This window comes from Pygocentrus nattereri, chromosome 14, assembly GCF_015220715.1.
Source record: "Pygocentrus nattereri isolate fPygNat1 chromosome 14, fPygNat1.pri, whole genome shotgun sequence".
NCBI lineage: Eukaryota > Metazoa > Chordata > Actinopteri > Characiformes > Serrasalmidae > Pygocentrus > Pygocentrus nattereri.
In genome coordinates, this window is record NC_051224.1 from 12,011,327 (window position 1) to 12,028,767 (window position 17,441).

Below are 17,441 nucleotides of genomic sequence, written 5' to 3' on the forward strand. Positions count from 1 at the left end.
GTCTGATAAATCAGACTATTTTACTGCCGCTGGCATTCTCGCTGCAGGCTTTGTTCTGTCAAGTTTTCCGTCACCTGACGGTGGAAGAGACATTTAGAGGTGACTATGATTGTGTGATTGGTTGAAAGGCGTGTCATATTTTTGCAAATGGTCTATTGTACATAAGCTGTATATCAGGAGTGTCCAATCCTATCTACAAAGGGCCAGCATGACTGCAACGTTTCAGTTCATTTTCACTGAAGCAATTGATTGTTCAACTGATCAGTTGTTTGAAGACTGAGACCAACTCATTTCATGAGCATGCTACTGCTTACTTGGAATGAAAAGCTGCACCCGCTCCAGACCTTTGCAGATGAGACTGAACACGCCTACTCTATAAAATTAATTTAAATCCATCATATTAAGATACGTATAGTTTTTCTGTGTTTTGTTCTGATGGTACCCATGATATATTAAGAAATGCATACTGTGAAAATGTATCATAATAATGACACCATATCATCACATTGTCCGCTTCAGAGAAAAACCTTATGGAAGTAATCAGGATTGATTTAACAGCATTTATCATCATGTCCACTGTAGACCTACATCATCATATTGTCTGACCTTCAATAACTCTTTGACCCAAACTCAATTCAGATTAGTGGTGTGTGTGCATCCTGTTAATGCTAAAACAGTGTAGAACCCCTTAAACTAATCTGTCCGCTTGTCAAAACTTCTATTCCTCACTCTTTTAGAATCATAATAAACTTTATACATCAAGCACTTTGTAGCAGCTCAAACCGCTTTACACTCATGTGATACAATTAAATAAGAATAATACAATCAAATGAAATAAAAACATAAAAATAAACAAGAACCAGGAAGAATGTCAATTACACGTAAATACACTTTCAAATGTTACTTTAAAAGAGTCTACTAAGCTAAGAAAATGTTGCATTGAGTTCTGCTGTTCCATTTCATTTCCATTTATTAAATGAATAACAATCATTTCTTTTTCCTACATAATAGCTGAATAGATGTGGATATGCAAAAAAGCTTAAGAGGTTAAGTAATACTTGCCTCTGTGAGGCTATGAGGAGATTTAAAGAAGGGAGAAGAGGAGCAGCGTGCAGACAGAAAAGCAGTTGCGGAGGCAGGTCAGATGAATGAGAGAAACCACGGAGAGAGAGAGAGAGAGAGAGAGAAAGGAGCTTAGAGACTGAGACGGCATTCAGAACGAGCCTATGAGGAGAGAGAGAGGTCGAGCGAAGGAAAGAGCAGGCACAGGAAAGATAAAGAACTGCAAAGTTAGTCAGGGATGGCCTAGTTCTCCAAGGGCTTATTTGGTCAAACTGAAGCACTGGGTCGAGCGCTTGAGTAGAGGCAGGCTGCTTGTGTTACTTTTGTAGATTAAGAGCAGATTGGATGATTTTGTGGCCATCTAAAGCGGAGGTGCTAATAGAGCGACGGGAGAAGAAAGAGAAGTGGGAGGCCTAGGTTTAGAACATAGACGAAGAGAGGTACTAACTGTGTGGGTTCACCAGTATGACCCAACCTAGGGTGTGATCAAGGTGTAAAATTGGTCAGTGACGTGTGTTGAGTGTGTGTGGAAAGGTCTTCCAGTTTGGCTCTGGACCCTGACTGGCAGTTGCTGCTACTGTGCAGGTAAGTTTGACTGAATTCATTTTTTTGTACTCAGAGCGTCACTGAACCTCAACTGAAAGTTTATGTTTGAGCAAAAAATTTTAGGAAACTGTCCAATGTGCAATGTGATGTGACTTTAGAGAAACAGTTCAGTCAGTAAGACTAATGTAATAATGAGGTGAAGTGCCACCAGTTAGCATGTTAGAAATGGCATCATGCCAATCTTTGCCTTACATTCATTGTCAGAAATATTAGCATTTGTAATTGAGCAAGCCTATTTAAAGATGCAGCTTGGTACTTGCCTCAAATGGTCCTTTAGTTCAGTCCTCAAGGACGTGTTTTTGTCCTTGTCATTCGTCATCGTCTCGCCATTTTCTCAGGCTTATTTCCTCGACGTTCTTTAGGCTCCATCTTGTCTTTAGCTGGCTTTTTAAAAATTTGGGTTATAAGGTGCTCTAATGTCCTTTGGCGCAACAAAGTGGTCAAACGGTCTCATAATGGTATACCACAGATTGGTCTGTTAAGGAAACCTCATTTTCACACTTTCCTTCCTTCCTTCTTATCATTAACCCCAAAAAGAGAAGTGAAATCAAAGAAAGTGTATGCTGTACTCGTTTCTGAACTATGCATGATTGATTTCAATGAATTATGCAATAGTTACCTCAATGACATTTATGTTTTTGCATGTTTTTTGGTTGATTTGTCTTGTCTTGTTTCATATCAGTGACAAAATGTGCAACATCCATGGTGGTACATATGCATCAGTTCTTGATGTAGGTGTAGGTTCAGGTTGAACTTGATATCTAGAGTGTGTAGGGTGTGTGAGTAAGCACTGGTGAAATGGAGGTGGCTGTGCCAAGGGCCTGGTTCTTGGGGGTTTGGGGCCAAGAGAGGTTCTGCAGCTGGAGGTGTAAAGAGAGGCCTAGGCCCACTCAGCCTTTTATAGTGTGCCTTTTTTTCTTGTCTTCTTCTCATCTAACTGCAAAATACAGGAAATCCGTTTCCTGGCAGTAAATGCAACCACACTCACATACATACACAGCACCACAGGGTGTGAATATATGTTGGGGTTCCTGTGCAGCCCTGCTGATGCTAAATGAGATTAATCAGATTGAGGATGTGTTGAAGTGCAATTAAATCATTTTCCTTTGAAAGATGGTGTTCATTTATTTATTTCATGGGGGGAAAAAAATTGAAAAAATGTTTTTGTTTTAACATTTTGGTATCAAATGCTTTTCTAATCTTGTCTTAACTATATTAAGTCTGGTCTTAAGGTCTAACAGTGTAGTTTAGTTTAGTCATTTAAGCCATAACAGAAAATGACAGGACTACATTTCTGACTTTCTTACCCATTAAGCAAAAAAAAAACACATTTCCAATTGGGCCCCAACAGCTCTTTTATTGAGTGCCTTGCTCTCCCTTTGCTGCTGTGGCACTGAGAAATTCCTTATTGTCGGCCTATTAAAGGATTAAATTATCCTGTCTTATCTTAAATAATCTAATACAGTCTTATGCCAAAATGGGTCACATCGCATGTTTGATTTTCTATGTGAAACTCAAAAGTTTTTGAAGAAAACAGCTGCATGTTTTAATGCACAATTGCTGTGTATTAACTGAGTTTGGAGGGGAAAAAAACTTATTTTCACTTAGAAAGTCAACATGTCACTTAATCAGGGGTGCCCAAACGTTTGCATGTGACTGTAGACTAAAACAACATTTAAACACCATTTCATGTATGAACATCCATTTTTTCACACAACAGTGCTAAGCTCTTCATGTTATGGTTTAAGTTAACAAAAAATAAGTAATGTTAAAATGAAATTAAACAAGGCCCTTTTATGCAGTAAACGGTAACATTTTGTTTAAACGCTGCTTACATAAAGGCTTCATAACGTAAATAACGGATTTATAAAGCAGTACTTGAATATGTTTATGAACAGCTTATTGCAGTAATCACAAGGTGATTATATGAAATGTTACATTGTATTGACATAAGAGGTGACTGATGACACTGATATGAAGCGTCATTTCTAAGAAATGGAACTAATGTGGCTGCAGATATAAACAACTAACTCTGTTTCTCATGTTTCTCTGCAGCCTCACAATTCTCTGAAAGAAGAAATCATCCTTCAAAATAGTGTAACTAATAATTCACTAGACATTTTTTTGCTTTTTTCAATGAAGTAAAAATACAGACACTGAACTTTTACGAGCTCAGTATTTAGCCAAAGGTATTTTTTTCAGGGTTGTTTTTTTTTAATGGGATTGTGTATATTCATAAATACTATCAGTAAAAAATAAAAAGCATCTCCATCTATTTTTAGTTTTGCACATCATTTGAGGTCGGCAGCCTTTGAATTGAGTGAAGAATTGATCAGAATTGCTCCAAAATCGCTTGGAACTAAATCCCATTGCGTTAACTTACACAACCACTTAAGAATGTTTTTTGTGCCTTTCCTGTAACGTTAGCATTTTGGAAATGTTTGCTTTTCTTTAGACAGCGACAGTATGGAGGGGAAAAAAGTTTAAGGGCATCAAAATCTTCAGTAGAACTAATATATGGAGCTTTTAATGTGGCATCTGCCTTATAAGTACCATTTCTAGGGTATGATGCTTCATAGCAGTGTTATAAATGTAATACAAACGTGTCGCTTTATTTTAGGTCTCCGATGTCATTTACATCATAAAATGTCTTCTATCATCTGGAGATAACTGACTTTAAGCTGTTTATAAATATTCAAGTATTGTTTTATAAATGTGTTTTTTGGTGCTTGTGCATGTGTTATGAAATTTCTATCACTGTTTCTTTACTAAATGACATTTATTTAGTAAAGAAATAATAACAATAGTGACAGATAAAGTAGCTGTTTTTCCTCAGAAGTGGTTGGAAATTGTGGATTATAACTCAGCTGTTCGACCAGTAAACATCCAATTGAACCCCTGGTTTGGTCTCTCAAACCCTCTTTCGACCAGACGTACAAATGTGTTGGAATAATGTCAGTGACTTCAAGTTTAAACCTAAACATTTAAAAACTGTCCCAAACTTCTCAGGTATGGATTCCTCCACACTACTAAGCTTGGTGGGTGCAGCACTTGTTCTGTCAATCATCTTGCTGGCCAGTATTTGCCTACACTGCAAAGGAAACAGCAAATCAAGTAAGATAACGCAGAGCCTCTATGTAGACACTTCCATCACCGGAAAATAAAACCTCTGTCTGTGCAGGAAAGATATATACACTTCCACTCAAAAGTCTGAAATGAATCTTTTTTATAATATAAACTTTTCTTGCAGATATATTGTATCGCATGCAAAAGTTTGGGCGCCCCTGGTCAAATGACGTTTTGTTGATTCTCGAAGTGAAAATGAGTATCTAAAGTATCCTGTACATGTATAGAAGCCTCTAAAGAGAGCACACCTCTGCACATTTTAATGTGCAGTGACTGGTTGTTTGTTGAATTGAATATTTTGGATAAAAAAGAAATTCAGTATGTTGCACTCATCAAATAAAGAGACATTGTGTGCTAAAATTAACAGCAAGATGTCGTGTTTAATTTCTCTGTGGAGAAACTTATTTTCACTTAGAAAATCAACAAAACGTGTCATTTGACCAGGAGTGCTCAAACTTTTGCATACTACTAAATATAAAGTGGTTCTAATGTGATGCTAATAAAATGCAGTTTCACAAATGTCTAGTAACTAGCGGAAAGCTGTAAACGATTTAAATATGTAAAATGTGCCCAAATTAATTAACAGAGCTGTATGTGCTATATTATCTTTGGCTGGTGGTTTACACTCCTATGAGAAAGGGTACTATATAGTGCTGAAAAGGGTTCTTTGATTTATAGTAATAGCTGAACCCTTTTTTAAGGGGTTCTCCATTACAGAGAAGAACCAAAAAGACAAAGAACCATTTAAGTATTCACATGTTTTTTTAAAGTTGTCATGCTTCTCTACACAACTTTTGCCTTTAGTAAAGAATCTTTGAAGGGTTTATTTAATTTATTTAAATCTACATATTATATAAAATCACTTTTAATAATTAAAATCTATTAATATGACAGTTCATTATAGGATAAAGGAGCACACCTATTAACATGGCTGGTGATTCTAAACTTTTCAGTGGTAGTGTGCATCGTCACTGTCCAAGAATAAAATAAACCTCAAACAACACGTCCAATTTTTCGTTTTCATTTTTCTGCATCACTGAAACACCACGGCAGCTGCTCCTTACAAATGAACTTGATGATTGGACTAATAGAAATTATTCAAAATCACTTAACAAAATAAAACTCTCTTTACATTAATGTACATTCAAAATAGAGATTTTATTTTTTGCCTTCTCCGAGTTACTATTTTGGAGATTTTGAGATTTTTTTGGACTGTGATAATCCATAAACTCAGCTAATTTAATCCTATTGACCTCTTAACAAGCCATTGGTCCCCTGGCAGCCGCAAAATTTTATTGTACACCTCTATTACCTAAGAAGAGCTCCGTCAGAACATTGTTCCTGCTGAATAATTAGCGTTTGTGCAAAAATGAACTGGGAACGTTATGGGGTTAAACATTGTCTAATGATCATTTCCTGACTTTTTTTTCATAGAATACATATCACAGCACTATCAACAGTCCAGTCACGGGTAAGGAATGATGTCTAATTATTATTAGAAATATGCAGAGATATGTGCAGCTGTCTTTAGGTTCATTTGTGTTTCTAATGCTCACTTTTTTATTTTAGGTGATAAATCCCATCTAAAGGATTGATTTTTTTTTAGCAAATCTGAAGTGTTTCTTAATGCTATTTTATATTGCACTACCTTATTGAATTAGATCTGTGTACTCTGCTTAGAGCCAGCTGTGCTTTGTGTGTCCTTTATTTGTGTGTGTGTGTGTGTATGTGTGTGTGTGGTTTTGCATAAGTGATAGCTATAAACAAGCATGTATCTCTCTGATCTTACAGGAACCATGGATTTACAATTATGCGCCCACAATGTAAATACAATATTCACTTATTTACAACAATATTAAAAACATATTTGTCAGCTACACACAGTACTGCACCAAAGTCAGAGACCATCCTTCATTTATTTAAGTTAACCATTAAGTACAATTTATGCACTTTTCAGGAGATATTTCTGGGATTATTACTGTTTGGGAATATCAAAGGTAAATAAGTGAAAAGAACAGGAGTTTCCAAAACTGGACGCAGAGAAAACTGGACAGAGTAAGAGTCCACTGCAAGATCTGGTAGACCACTGAAACTGTGCCCATCTGATAAACAGTACTTAAATCTTTCATCTGTGAGAGAGAGGAGAAATTCAAACGCCACTTCAGATCTGAAAAAATCTACAGGTGTTTCTGTCCATCCGTCCACTGTGAGAAGACAACTCAACACTATGTCTGAAAGGATGTGTAGCTGTCAAGCCCTTACCCGAAAAAAGGAAATGGACAACAAAGAATAACATTTTCAAATCAAACTAAGAAGCTGCTGGTGTGCTCAGAACAATGGACTGACCACCCCAGAGTCCAGATCTCAACATCACTGAATGTGTTTGGGATTACTCGGATCGTGAAATTGCAACCAATGTCTAGGTCTGAACAGTGGAGGAGTGGGAAATTTCCTTGCAGATTTGGAGGAATGGAAGCTGTTATAAAGGCAAAGGGTGACACAGGCTGAATCAATCAGTATTTGATTTGGCTGTTGAGGCTTCTGTGTAATCTTCCGTTAAATATACTTAATGATTTTTGAAGGATGAAGGATGGTTTCTGACTTTTGTACACTACCGTTCAAAAGCTTTGAATCACATGTCATACTAGTAATTACTCTTATTCAGTAACAGCTAGTACAGCAACTGTTTTGGGAAGAGTTATTAAGTCACAAATAACATGATTATTTATTCATAGTTATTACTTTATACATTTTCATTTTTACAAATTCTTACTAACTGGTTGATGCCTATGAAGCTGTAGAGTAGAAACTAGGTTCACACTATTGAAGATAGAGATTGTAAACTTTTGAAAGGAAGTGTAAATATTTCAACTATTATGGCATATAGCACAGTTATTATAACACTGTGTGACGATCTTGTCTTTTTAATTAAAGTAATTATTGTTGTATAGTATGTTAACGAAAGTGGGTAGCTATGTTGGTAATGAAGTCAGCTTCTCTGTTCTTTAGATGCAGAGAATCCTTTGCCCAACACCCTCCCTACTCAAAATTCTCTACCGATTATTACGTGAGTCAAGCACACACACACACGCGCACACGCACACACACACACACACACGTATACTTACATAGAGATGGCTGACATCTATGTGTATATATATATATATATGTATAGCCTTTATGACAGTTGATGCTTGTTGGAATAAGCATTTATGCTTCAGGCCAATACTGCCTCTTCAAGTTGACCTGAGGGCTGATGTATAGTGCGGATTTCTGTGTGTGTATGTGTGTCTATCTGCATGTATATTTTTTATATATATAACTGACATGCCTAGGTAAGCTTTTATAAAGGCTTATTCCAACAAGCATCATCTGTCATAAAGGCTGCTTCTGTCGATTTTAATGACATTTTACTTCAGAGAATGTTTGCCTCCATAATTGTATTTTTGGATTTTTGATTATTTTAGAACTACAGTTTCTCTGTTTTAAAGTGTCTAATGGGACAAAAGTCTATTGTAAGTGATACGTCTGTCATGTTGATAACAGTGTGAATTAAATGACCAGAGCGAGTTTTCCCATGTATCAACAGTATGAATTCTGAATGTGTTCTAATCTGTATACGCTGATGTTTTATGTGTTGTGATGGGATACATCACTGAATAAATTTAGGGCAGTATTTATTTTATTCAGTATTTACTCCGCTTTCATGCAAAACAATTCTGTGAAATCTCAGGATGGAATCAAATAAGATTTGTTCTCCGACGTCTGATCTAGTTTTAACTTCTGTAATTACCCTGATACCAACAACAGGCGTTGAACTGGTGCCATCTCTATTAATAATTTTGTAGTTCTGCTAAAGTTATGTTGTGGAGGATACTTCTCCACTTCTGCATGAGTCAATTTTGAAGTATGATTACTTGTGTTTTTTAATTGCTACTTGCTCTTTTCCTGTGTTCTCTGTTCAGTTCTCCAATGGCTGATGCCAGGCGGAGCTCTGCTTGCCCTTCCTTTGATTGTGAGTTTGCTGCAGCCACCTTGACTTCGAAACATTTGTTTGCTGTAACTCAATGTCAGCAATAAGCCCTTCAAGTAATTGAAAGAAACATCATGACTACGTAACATATGTTTGTTTGATAGCAGTTACTTAATAATTACTGAATAATATGTTTTAAGATTAACAGCCAAATATTAATTGATTAATGAATAATTCACATTACATGGACTGTAATGCAAACTGACTGAGTAACTCTAATTTTATTGAAGCATGAAAAAACTTCAGACCCCCTGGTATGTTCTGGCTATTTAAGGGGTTGAGTAGTGTATGTATAATTCCAATTCTAAAATCTGATTTGCCAAGCCAAGTTCAAAGCCATTGTACAATATTCAATATACACACATATGACCAGACATCAACTGTATACTATATTCATTTTAGAGCTATTAGATAACATTAAAATGTAATAAGGCAACATTAGTTTCAGGCAGGCTTATTGTTGCAGCAAGTAAAATAACAGAAAAGCAGAATGCTGAGGCTATTATTATTCAATAATAGCGAGTTCAATTTTATTTTAAATATGAGTGTAACAATACCACATATTGCATCAATACAAGCCTTTCAATGTGCACATTAAGCAATACATTTAAGAGACTGAAACAAATAAAGGATTCATTTTAATACGAATTATTATTGCATTAAATATAATATGAAACAAGCAAGACTGCAGACCCTCCTTCCTCTGAAAGTAGCACTTCCTCTTTACCTCAGAATCGAGAGAAGGGAAAAAGGATACTTCTTATGCTTATATTGGCTTGTGACTAGTGTGTTATAATAAAGTATTGTTCTTTTATAATGTTGGATGCTCTCATGAACTGAAAATAGTAACATATTAACAGACGGCAGATTTTCAGCCAATCCGTATTTTTGCTGGGCAGAAGAATATTGTCTTTTCTGAATTGCACCTCTATTATTGAACATTGGTGTAGTTTGTCATATTGTCTTTTGTTGCCATTTTCTGAAAAATAATGACCCACTCAAGACTGGGCTGAGTGAGTCTATCCCAGTTAAGGTGTGTTTAAGGGGTTTTGACAGCTCCCTTGTTGTCATGAAACAAAAATGAAAAAGTGAAAATGAAAGGATATTTTATGTCCAATTCTCAGTGACACAGGAAGTTTACGCAGATTCTGCTGTTGACTTCTTCATAATCTGATGGTTGTCGTGCTTTTTCTTGCCTTAATATCCATTTTCTTTCTAGGTGAAAGTGAGATTGATTATGTGAATCAAGAAGGTGAGTTGCACAGGAACTACAAGGCAAATGCACTGGAGCTATGAGGCCAGTGTAAAGACAGACAGCAGAATGTCATTGAGATCTGGACAAAAGCACCTCACACAGCTAAAAACAATAGTAGCAGCCACACTGAAGCATGAATTTTGTCAGCACTTTGTCTGTATATATATATATATATATATATATATATATAGACAGCGTCAGAAGCCATAGAAGCTATTTCAGATTACATAACAACTCTGTGGTTTGAGGCAAATGTGTGATGATTTGGGCATGTAGTTTGTACAGTGCTAAACTCTGCAGCTAAACTCTATAAAAGCTTTCATTACTTGGTAGCTTTGTTAGCCTCTTAGCTCCAGTGCAAAACTAAGAACCTCAGACACCAAACCAAAGTCTTGTCTGGTGAGCTATATAAATGGAGAATATTGTCTAAATGTGATGTGTGTGTAAGATGTGAGATAACTTCTCTGTAAGGGTGTGATTTTATTTCGTATCTTGTACATTTAGATGAGGATGCTGGAAATGGCTATGAGCTTCCCCCTGACAAGAATCCCGACTATCCTGACTATCTGTAAGAACACATCATTGTACTTCTTTGACTACTAACTTTTCAGAACAGTTCCTGAGCTGTGTTCACCTGAAATCCATAACTAGGAATTTTTGGTCTCCAACTGGGAAAAATCAAAGAAAACACCCCTTCAACTGGGAATTCCTTCGCAGAAAGTCAGGATGTTTTACAGTAGTCAGCATACAGACACAGTACTCAGTGAAACTATAAGACTGAATATAGAGTTCTCTGATTTGAGTAGGTAAATTAATACATCATGAAAGTTATCACTTATATCAGAAACAGCATGTGAATGAAGAAGGTACATTGGTATCAGAAGATTTGCTAAATGTATTTTAGAATGTTATGTACATGTATTTCAGTATATTTTGTTATAAAATAGTAGATAAACACAGTATAAAAATACACTCACTGAGCACTTTAGTAGGACTTCACCTCCTTGTATCCAGACTCTTTGTCCATTTTATCAGCTCTTACCATATAGGTGCACTTTGTAGTTCTACAATTACAGACTGTAGTCTATCTGCAATACCTCATGCTACACAGTTTGTATTAATCATCCTCTAGTCCTTCATCAGTGGTCACAGGACACTGTTGGCTGGACATTTTTTGGTTGTTGGACTATTTTCAGCCCAGCAATGACACAGAGGTGTTTAAAAACTCCAGCAACACTGTTATATCTGATCCACTCATACCAGCACAACACACACTAACACAACACCACCACGTCTGTGTCACTGAAGTGCTGACATTTATCCAACAGCCAGTAATACCTGCTCTGTGGCGGTGCTGTGTATTTGTAGAACTAACAAAAAAAATGCACTTATATGGTAAGTGGAGCAGATAAAATGGACAATGAGTGTAGATATATGTAAGTGCTCCTAATAAAGTGCTTGATGAGTGAATGTGTGTTCTGTCATTGAGCAAGGGGGATTTTAGGGTAACTTTCTGGTGGGCCAACTCAGATGTTTTCGTGGGTTAACTTTAGCCTGCAGGCACACTTGGGCCAGCCCTCTATAAAACTATAATACTGCAATTAGCAGTATTTTGGAAAATATCTTTGGCCCAGTAGTGTGCACATTAGCCTCTGCATGGTTACCTTCAATAGAAATCCATACTGCTAATGATAAATAGGAAACATTGTCTCATAAGTTTCAGTTCTCATCTCTGTATTGCTGTTGTAGGGATGTGTTACCAGATGACCCACATGTGTCACAGCACAGTCTCGCCTCTTCTGCAAATTCAGGTAGGTTGAGGAATAATCCAGAGGCCTTGACTTAACACCACAACCGAATGACCTGAAGCTCTACTAAATCTTGAAAGAGTAGTGTTGTGATGTTAAGCAGGGGACTTCATGCGTTGGTGTTGAGAAAATGAGAAATGGATCATTCTATAGTTTTGGGCATTTTTCTTTTCTGTGGGAAATATGTATTTTCATCCCTTTCATACAAGGTCATATTTTATCAAAGAAGTACATCCTGAATAGTGGACAATAAGGTCAAACTTTAAAGTCCACTATGTTACCATTCCTAGGTAACATAGTTGGCATTTTTGATCTTATGCTTGTGAAAGGCTAAAGCAATGAAGTGGTGTCTTTAGAATTGCATTAACATTTGATTAAACGTTTGTATTATTTTTTCAACTTTTTATAAAAATGGAATAACACTGTTTATTATTACTTATTATTTATTACTCCACTCTTGACCCAGTTTTTTTTTAACCAATATTTAGAAAGCCATGAGAGGACCTGTTTTCCCCAGGTCTATCATGTTTAGTTTTATGGGGTTTTTTCCCGAGGAAATGACATCATTTGGTGCAGGTCATGTCATAAGTTTATTTTTTAGAAAAACAGGTATCTTGGTTGACTTATTTTTGGACACACAAAACAAGGTTCTTCACAATAAAAAAATTATTCGATTTGCAATAAATGCAGATTTGTCCTCTATTATAGAATAGCAAGATAGGACCTTGAAATTGAATGTTCATTTTTGTACATTTATGATTCATTCAGGATGCAATCATAATATTTGGAGAAATTGTTTTGTATGTGTGATTGTGTTAAATTATTTTATGAATATAGTTTCATCAGCATTATTCTCTCCTTATTATTATTTGTTGTTTCTGTTGTTGTCGCTGTTATTGCAACAATAATATCAATTCATTTGAGTGTTTGTGATAAAAGATAAGTACTTTCTGGGGCAATATGCTATATGTGGGGGTGTTAATCTTGCCCCTAAAATAATAAGTATTTCAAATACACAGAATTTGAAATACACAGTATATAGGTTGGGGTGCCCCAGTGAAAGTACATTTCATGTTTGTATACTTTTTTGTATATTTTTTTATAGTATGACAATGAAAAATAAGAGATGGCTATTCTCTCCAGTGTTCTGTTTGACATGGTTGTTTTCCATTTTCTAGGACAAAATTATGAGAATGTCAATGAAGACATAGATGATGATGATGATGGTGGTGATTCAGGTAGGATTCACTCTAATAATGACCCTACTGTCATGTCCTTTCATACTCTGTAAAAATGTAACACAAACACGATCTAATCTGGGCACTCTGACATGTTCACAGACAGTCAACAGTATATCAATGTACCGGATAACATAGGAAGCATCATTGGAAGCTTCCAAACTCCAAGTAAGTTTGCGGCTTTGTTATGTTTTCATTTTTTTAATCCTATGAATATATTATTTGAATTCAACCTGACTGTTGGTTTGGAGCTCATTTTTTGAACAGTTGAACAGTGGTAGATGGTGTGTGTGTGTGTGTGTGTGTGTGTGTGGGTGTGTGTGTGGGTGGGAGGAAGGATGGGTCCAGAGTTTTCTTTATTTTTACTCTTTTCCACATTCACTAGTTGGATCCCTTGGTAGCTGCAGCAGTGACGGCCAGGGCAGCTCAGACTATGTAAATGCTCCTAACCAAGAGGTAAGACAACATTGCTTTCAGCAGATTATTCAGTATTCAGTGCCATTATCAGGCTAGACTTCTCTGTTCTGTCCTTTCATATCACAGTGCAAGAGGAGAGGCATTTAGCACATAGGGACAAAATTCACATATCTCAGCTATGTACACTATATTTCCAAAAGTATTTGCTCGTCTGCTTTCACACTCATATGTAATTAAGTGACATCCCACTCTTAATCCATTGGGATTAATATGATGCTGGCCCACCCTTTGCAACTATAACAGCTTCAACTCTTCTGGGAAGGCTTTCCACAAGGTTTAGGAGTGTGTTTATGGGAGTTTTTTGACCATTCTTCTAGAAGTGCATTTGTGAGGTCAGACTCTGATGTTGGATAAGAACTCCTGGCTCACAGTCTCAGCTCTAATTCATCCCAAAGGTGTTCTATCGGTTCGAGGTCAGGACTCTGTGCAGGCTCATTCATTCAACTCACTCATCCATGTCTTTATGGACCTTGTTTTGGGCACTGGTGCGCAGTCATGTTGGAACAGTAAGGGGCCATCCCCAAACTGTTCCCACAAAGTTGGGAGCATGAAATTGCCCAAAATTTCTTGTTCTGCTGAAGCATTAAGAGTTCCTTTCACTGGAACTAAGGGGCCCGAGTCCAACTCCTGAAAAACAACCCCACACCATAATGCCCCCTCCACCAAACTTTACACTTGGCACAGTGTAGTCAGACAAGTACTGTTCTCCTGACAATCGCCAAACGGAGAAGCAAGATTCGTCACTCTAGAGAACATGTCTCCACCGCTCTAGAGTCCAGTGGCAGCGCTTTACACCAGTGCAGTCAACTCAGCATCCACTGGCCCCGCTCTGCCATTTTACGTGGCCTACCACTTTGTGGCTGAGCTGCTGTCATTCCTAATCACTTCCACTTTGTTACAATACCACTGACGGTTGACTGTGGAATATTTAGTAGTGAAGAAATTTCACAACTGGACTTGTTGCACAGGTGCCGTCCTATCATGGTACCACGCTGGAATTCACTGAGCTCCTGAGAGTGACCCATTCTTTCACTAATGTTTGTAGGAGCAGTCTGCAGGACTAGGTGCTTGGTTTTATACACTTGTGACAATGGAAGTGTTCAGCACACTTGAATTCAAAGATTTAGATGGATGACTGAATATTGGTTTTTAAATCAGTTATCTAGAACTCCAAGCACCACAGAAGTGCTTGTCCCCATAGTCATGTGTAAAGGGTGAGGCCACATTTTGAAGAAAAAAATGTTGTTGCTTTTTTGCAGTTTTAACTACAATAATCTATACATGGCTATGAAATATATGATTTAAATGACATGAAGAAAACAAATGCTAAATAAATATTCTAAATATATCAGATTTTCTCATTAAGCTCATGATTTCATATGAAGTTTTTAGTTGAATTCACTGGAGTGACCCACTTTATTGTTGGCTAATGAAAAAATAGAATACAAATGGATTAAATTACATATTTCACTGAAAATTCCATGATTGACAACATGTGGTTTGATGCTTGATCATTTTGTAAAATGCATTTTTCATTTAAAATATTACTGGTGTTACCATCTCTGGTCTTACCTTTCTTATGTGTGACACCAATGAGGACTGGTAACACCAGTGACACCTATAGAGACTTTATAGACTTTCTATAGACACCTATAGAAAGTGGACGTTTCTGCAGAATATATATATATATATATATATATATATATATAATATGTGTGTGTGTGTGTGTGTGTGTGTGTGTGTGTGTGTGTGTGTGTGTATATACAAAATGATTTTTCCCATATCTCAGGGTCACTCTGCTGACCACCTAAGAAAAACCTGTGAGGTTATTCAGGATAACTCACTCTTTCTAATATTCAGTTGCTTAAATATGTATGTAAATTCTATGTCTGACCTAAAACTCACAGTCAGTAAAAATGTCTAAAACATTTAAGTTAAATGTTTTTTAAAGGGGAAATCCACCAACCTTCCAAAATTTGGGTTTTATTCAATGGTTGAAACGTAAACAAAGTCATTCAGAGTGGTTTGATGTGAAACGGTTAATTGTAGAGAAACTCTCCAACTCTTTACAGTAGTGAAATGAGAGAGGAATCAGGAACCATTCAAAACCAGCAGTAAACCTACACATGGCTTCTGATCTTTATATCTAATGCTGATAGTGATAAAATAGGCCAATTCAAAAAGTAAACTTTCTTTGGGGACTATTTCGTGTTACAACACCCTGCATGTACCTCTAACAGGAATGCATTCTAAAAATACATTTTAGGCCAAACCTATATTTCAGAACTATCAGGATGTCTCAGGCAGCATATCCATTGATAACCATTTCATATAATAGATAACTTCATAGATAACTTCTTCTGAGGGAGCTTTTAGTGGTGGAAGTCTGGTTCCTACCGTCTCCACTGTGAGCAATTCTGACTCAGTAAGTGTCTCTAAAGTGGAGCATTTCACATCAAACCACAATGACATCTTAAACATTGAACATGCAGACATTTTGAAATATTGGTGGAATTCCCCTTCAAGTTAAGTGCTTGAGAGACAAATTTAAATTTGCACCTTTACATGTCAGTTTTAGAACTGCCAACAACTTTAAGTGCTGAAAGACTCACTTTCCACTTAAACATTTCCACGAAGAGATTTTATGCAGCTTAAAGGACGTTTAGGTGAAACGTCAAGGCCGGTACTAATGTCAGGTTTCTGCCATGGCAACCATTTCTAACGATCTTCTCATTTCCACTGTAACAACATGAACAATTGCTTAAAAAATTGCATTGCTACCTTAAATGTTTGGTGTGATGGTAGCTTAGTGACCGTGGACAGCAGAATCTTGTTATATTAAGAGTGTACAAATGGTCTGTATGTGGCTTAAACCATATGGATCTATCATCGTGAAAGTCTTGAAATTCTGACACATAAACACAAGAATAAACATAAAAAAGTAGTTATATGCCATTAAGGAGCACAGTAAAGATGTTTAAAGCTAGTATTTGCTAACCTTTGTTGGGAGTGGTCTTTACACATCCAGGATATATCAAAGTTATACTCTGATTAATTAATACCACCTTTACTGGAGTAATACAAATGTGTTTTCTATTAAAGTCAGCTGTTATTCTTTTCAAAAACTAGTTATATCCCAGCACTGTTACAGATATACAGCTATCTGGAATTAAACTCTTCAGATAATTGTGTTCTCTACCACCCCCCACCCCCCCGCCCCCCTCTCTCTCTCTCTCTCTCTCTCTCTCTCTCTCTCTCTCTCTCTCTCTCTCTCTCTCTCTCTCTCTCTCTCTCTCTCTCTCTCTCTCTCTCTTCTTCCAGTTGTGGGTTGTTCCACATTAGATGATTTAAAACGGCCAACAAAGGTCAAGAAGAAAGCTGAAGATCAAGCAGGCAGAAGTTTTATAATATATTTGATGAGCAACTTTGTCGAGTTGCTATTTTGTGTTTACCACACATTTTTAAACATCATGCATTCTGTACTGAATAAACATCACATCCTAGAAGGAAATCCAGACCCTTTATTACATTTTACCATACTTTCTTGAATTCTGTTGACAGGATTTGCTGACAATAACCTGAGAATATTTTTAAAACTTTTTAAATGATATTTTCTTTATTTTTATTTTACATGTACAATTTCTGGCTTTTTTTCTATAATTTCAGCTGTTGTTCATTGGCCGTTGTATGTGAAATAGTCCTTTCCTGCTCTGCAGCTGTTTATTTGTATGATACTGAAATAAATGACACACCCCAACCGACGCTGTTCTTGTGTCATTCAAATCAGATGATATTATGCAGAGCCCTCTTAGACACCAGGACAGGGAAGTCAGCAG

General features: G+C 36.6%; 1 protein-coding gene across 2 annotated transcripts; it reads left to right on the forward strand.

Annotated features, from left to right (window-relative positions):
- Positions 1 to 1,144: 1,144 nt before the first annotated feature.
- lat (linker for activation of T cells) lies at positions 1,145 to 17,366 on the forward strand. Of its 2 annotated transcripts, XM_017685833.2 has the most exons (13): positions 1,147 to 1,647; positions 4,678 to 4,782; positions 6,229 to 6,265; positions 6,586 to 6,617; positions 7,804 to 7,861; positions 8,760 to 8,809; positions 10,047 to 10,079; positions 10,587 to 10,650; positions 11,832 to 11,893; positions 13,069 to 13,128; positions 13,231 to 13,296; positions 13,514 to 13,584; positions 16,927 to 17,366. In XM_017685833.2, the coding sequence occupies exons 2-13, from the start codon at positions 4,680 to 4,682 to the stop codon at positions 16,945 to 16,947; spliced, it is 657 nt and encodes a 218-aa protein (XP_017541322.1). In that variant the 5' UTR covers positions 1,147 to 1,647; positions 4,678 to 4,679; the 3' UTR covers positions 16,948 to 17,366. The 2 variants fall into 2 exon arrangements, with proteins under 2 accessions (XP_017541329.1, XP_017541322.1); XM_017685840.2 differs by lacking the exon at positions 10,047 to 10,079 and having other exon boundaries at positions 1,145 to 1,647.
- Positions 17,367 to 17,441: the final 75 nt, after the last annotated feature.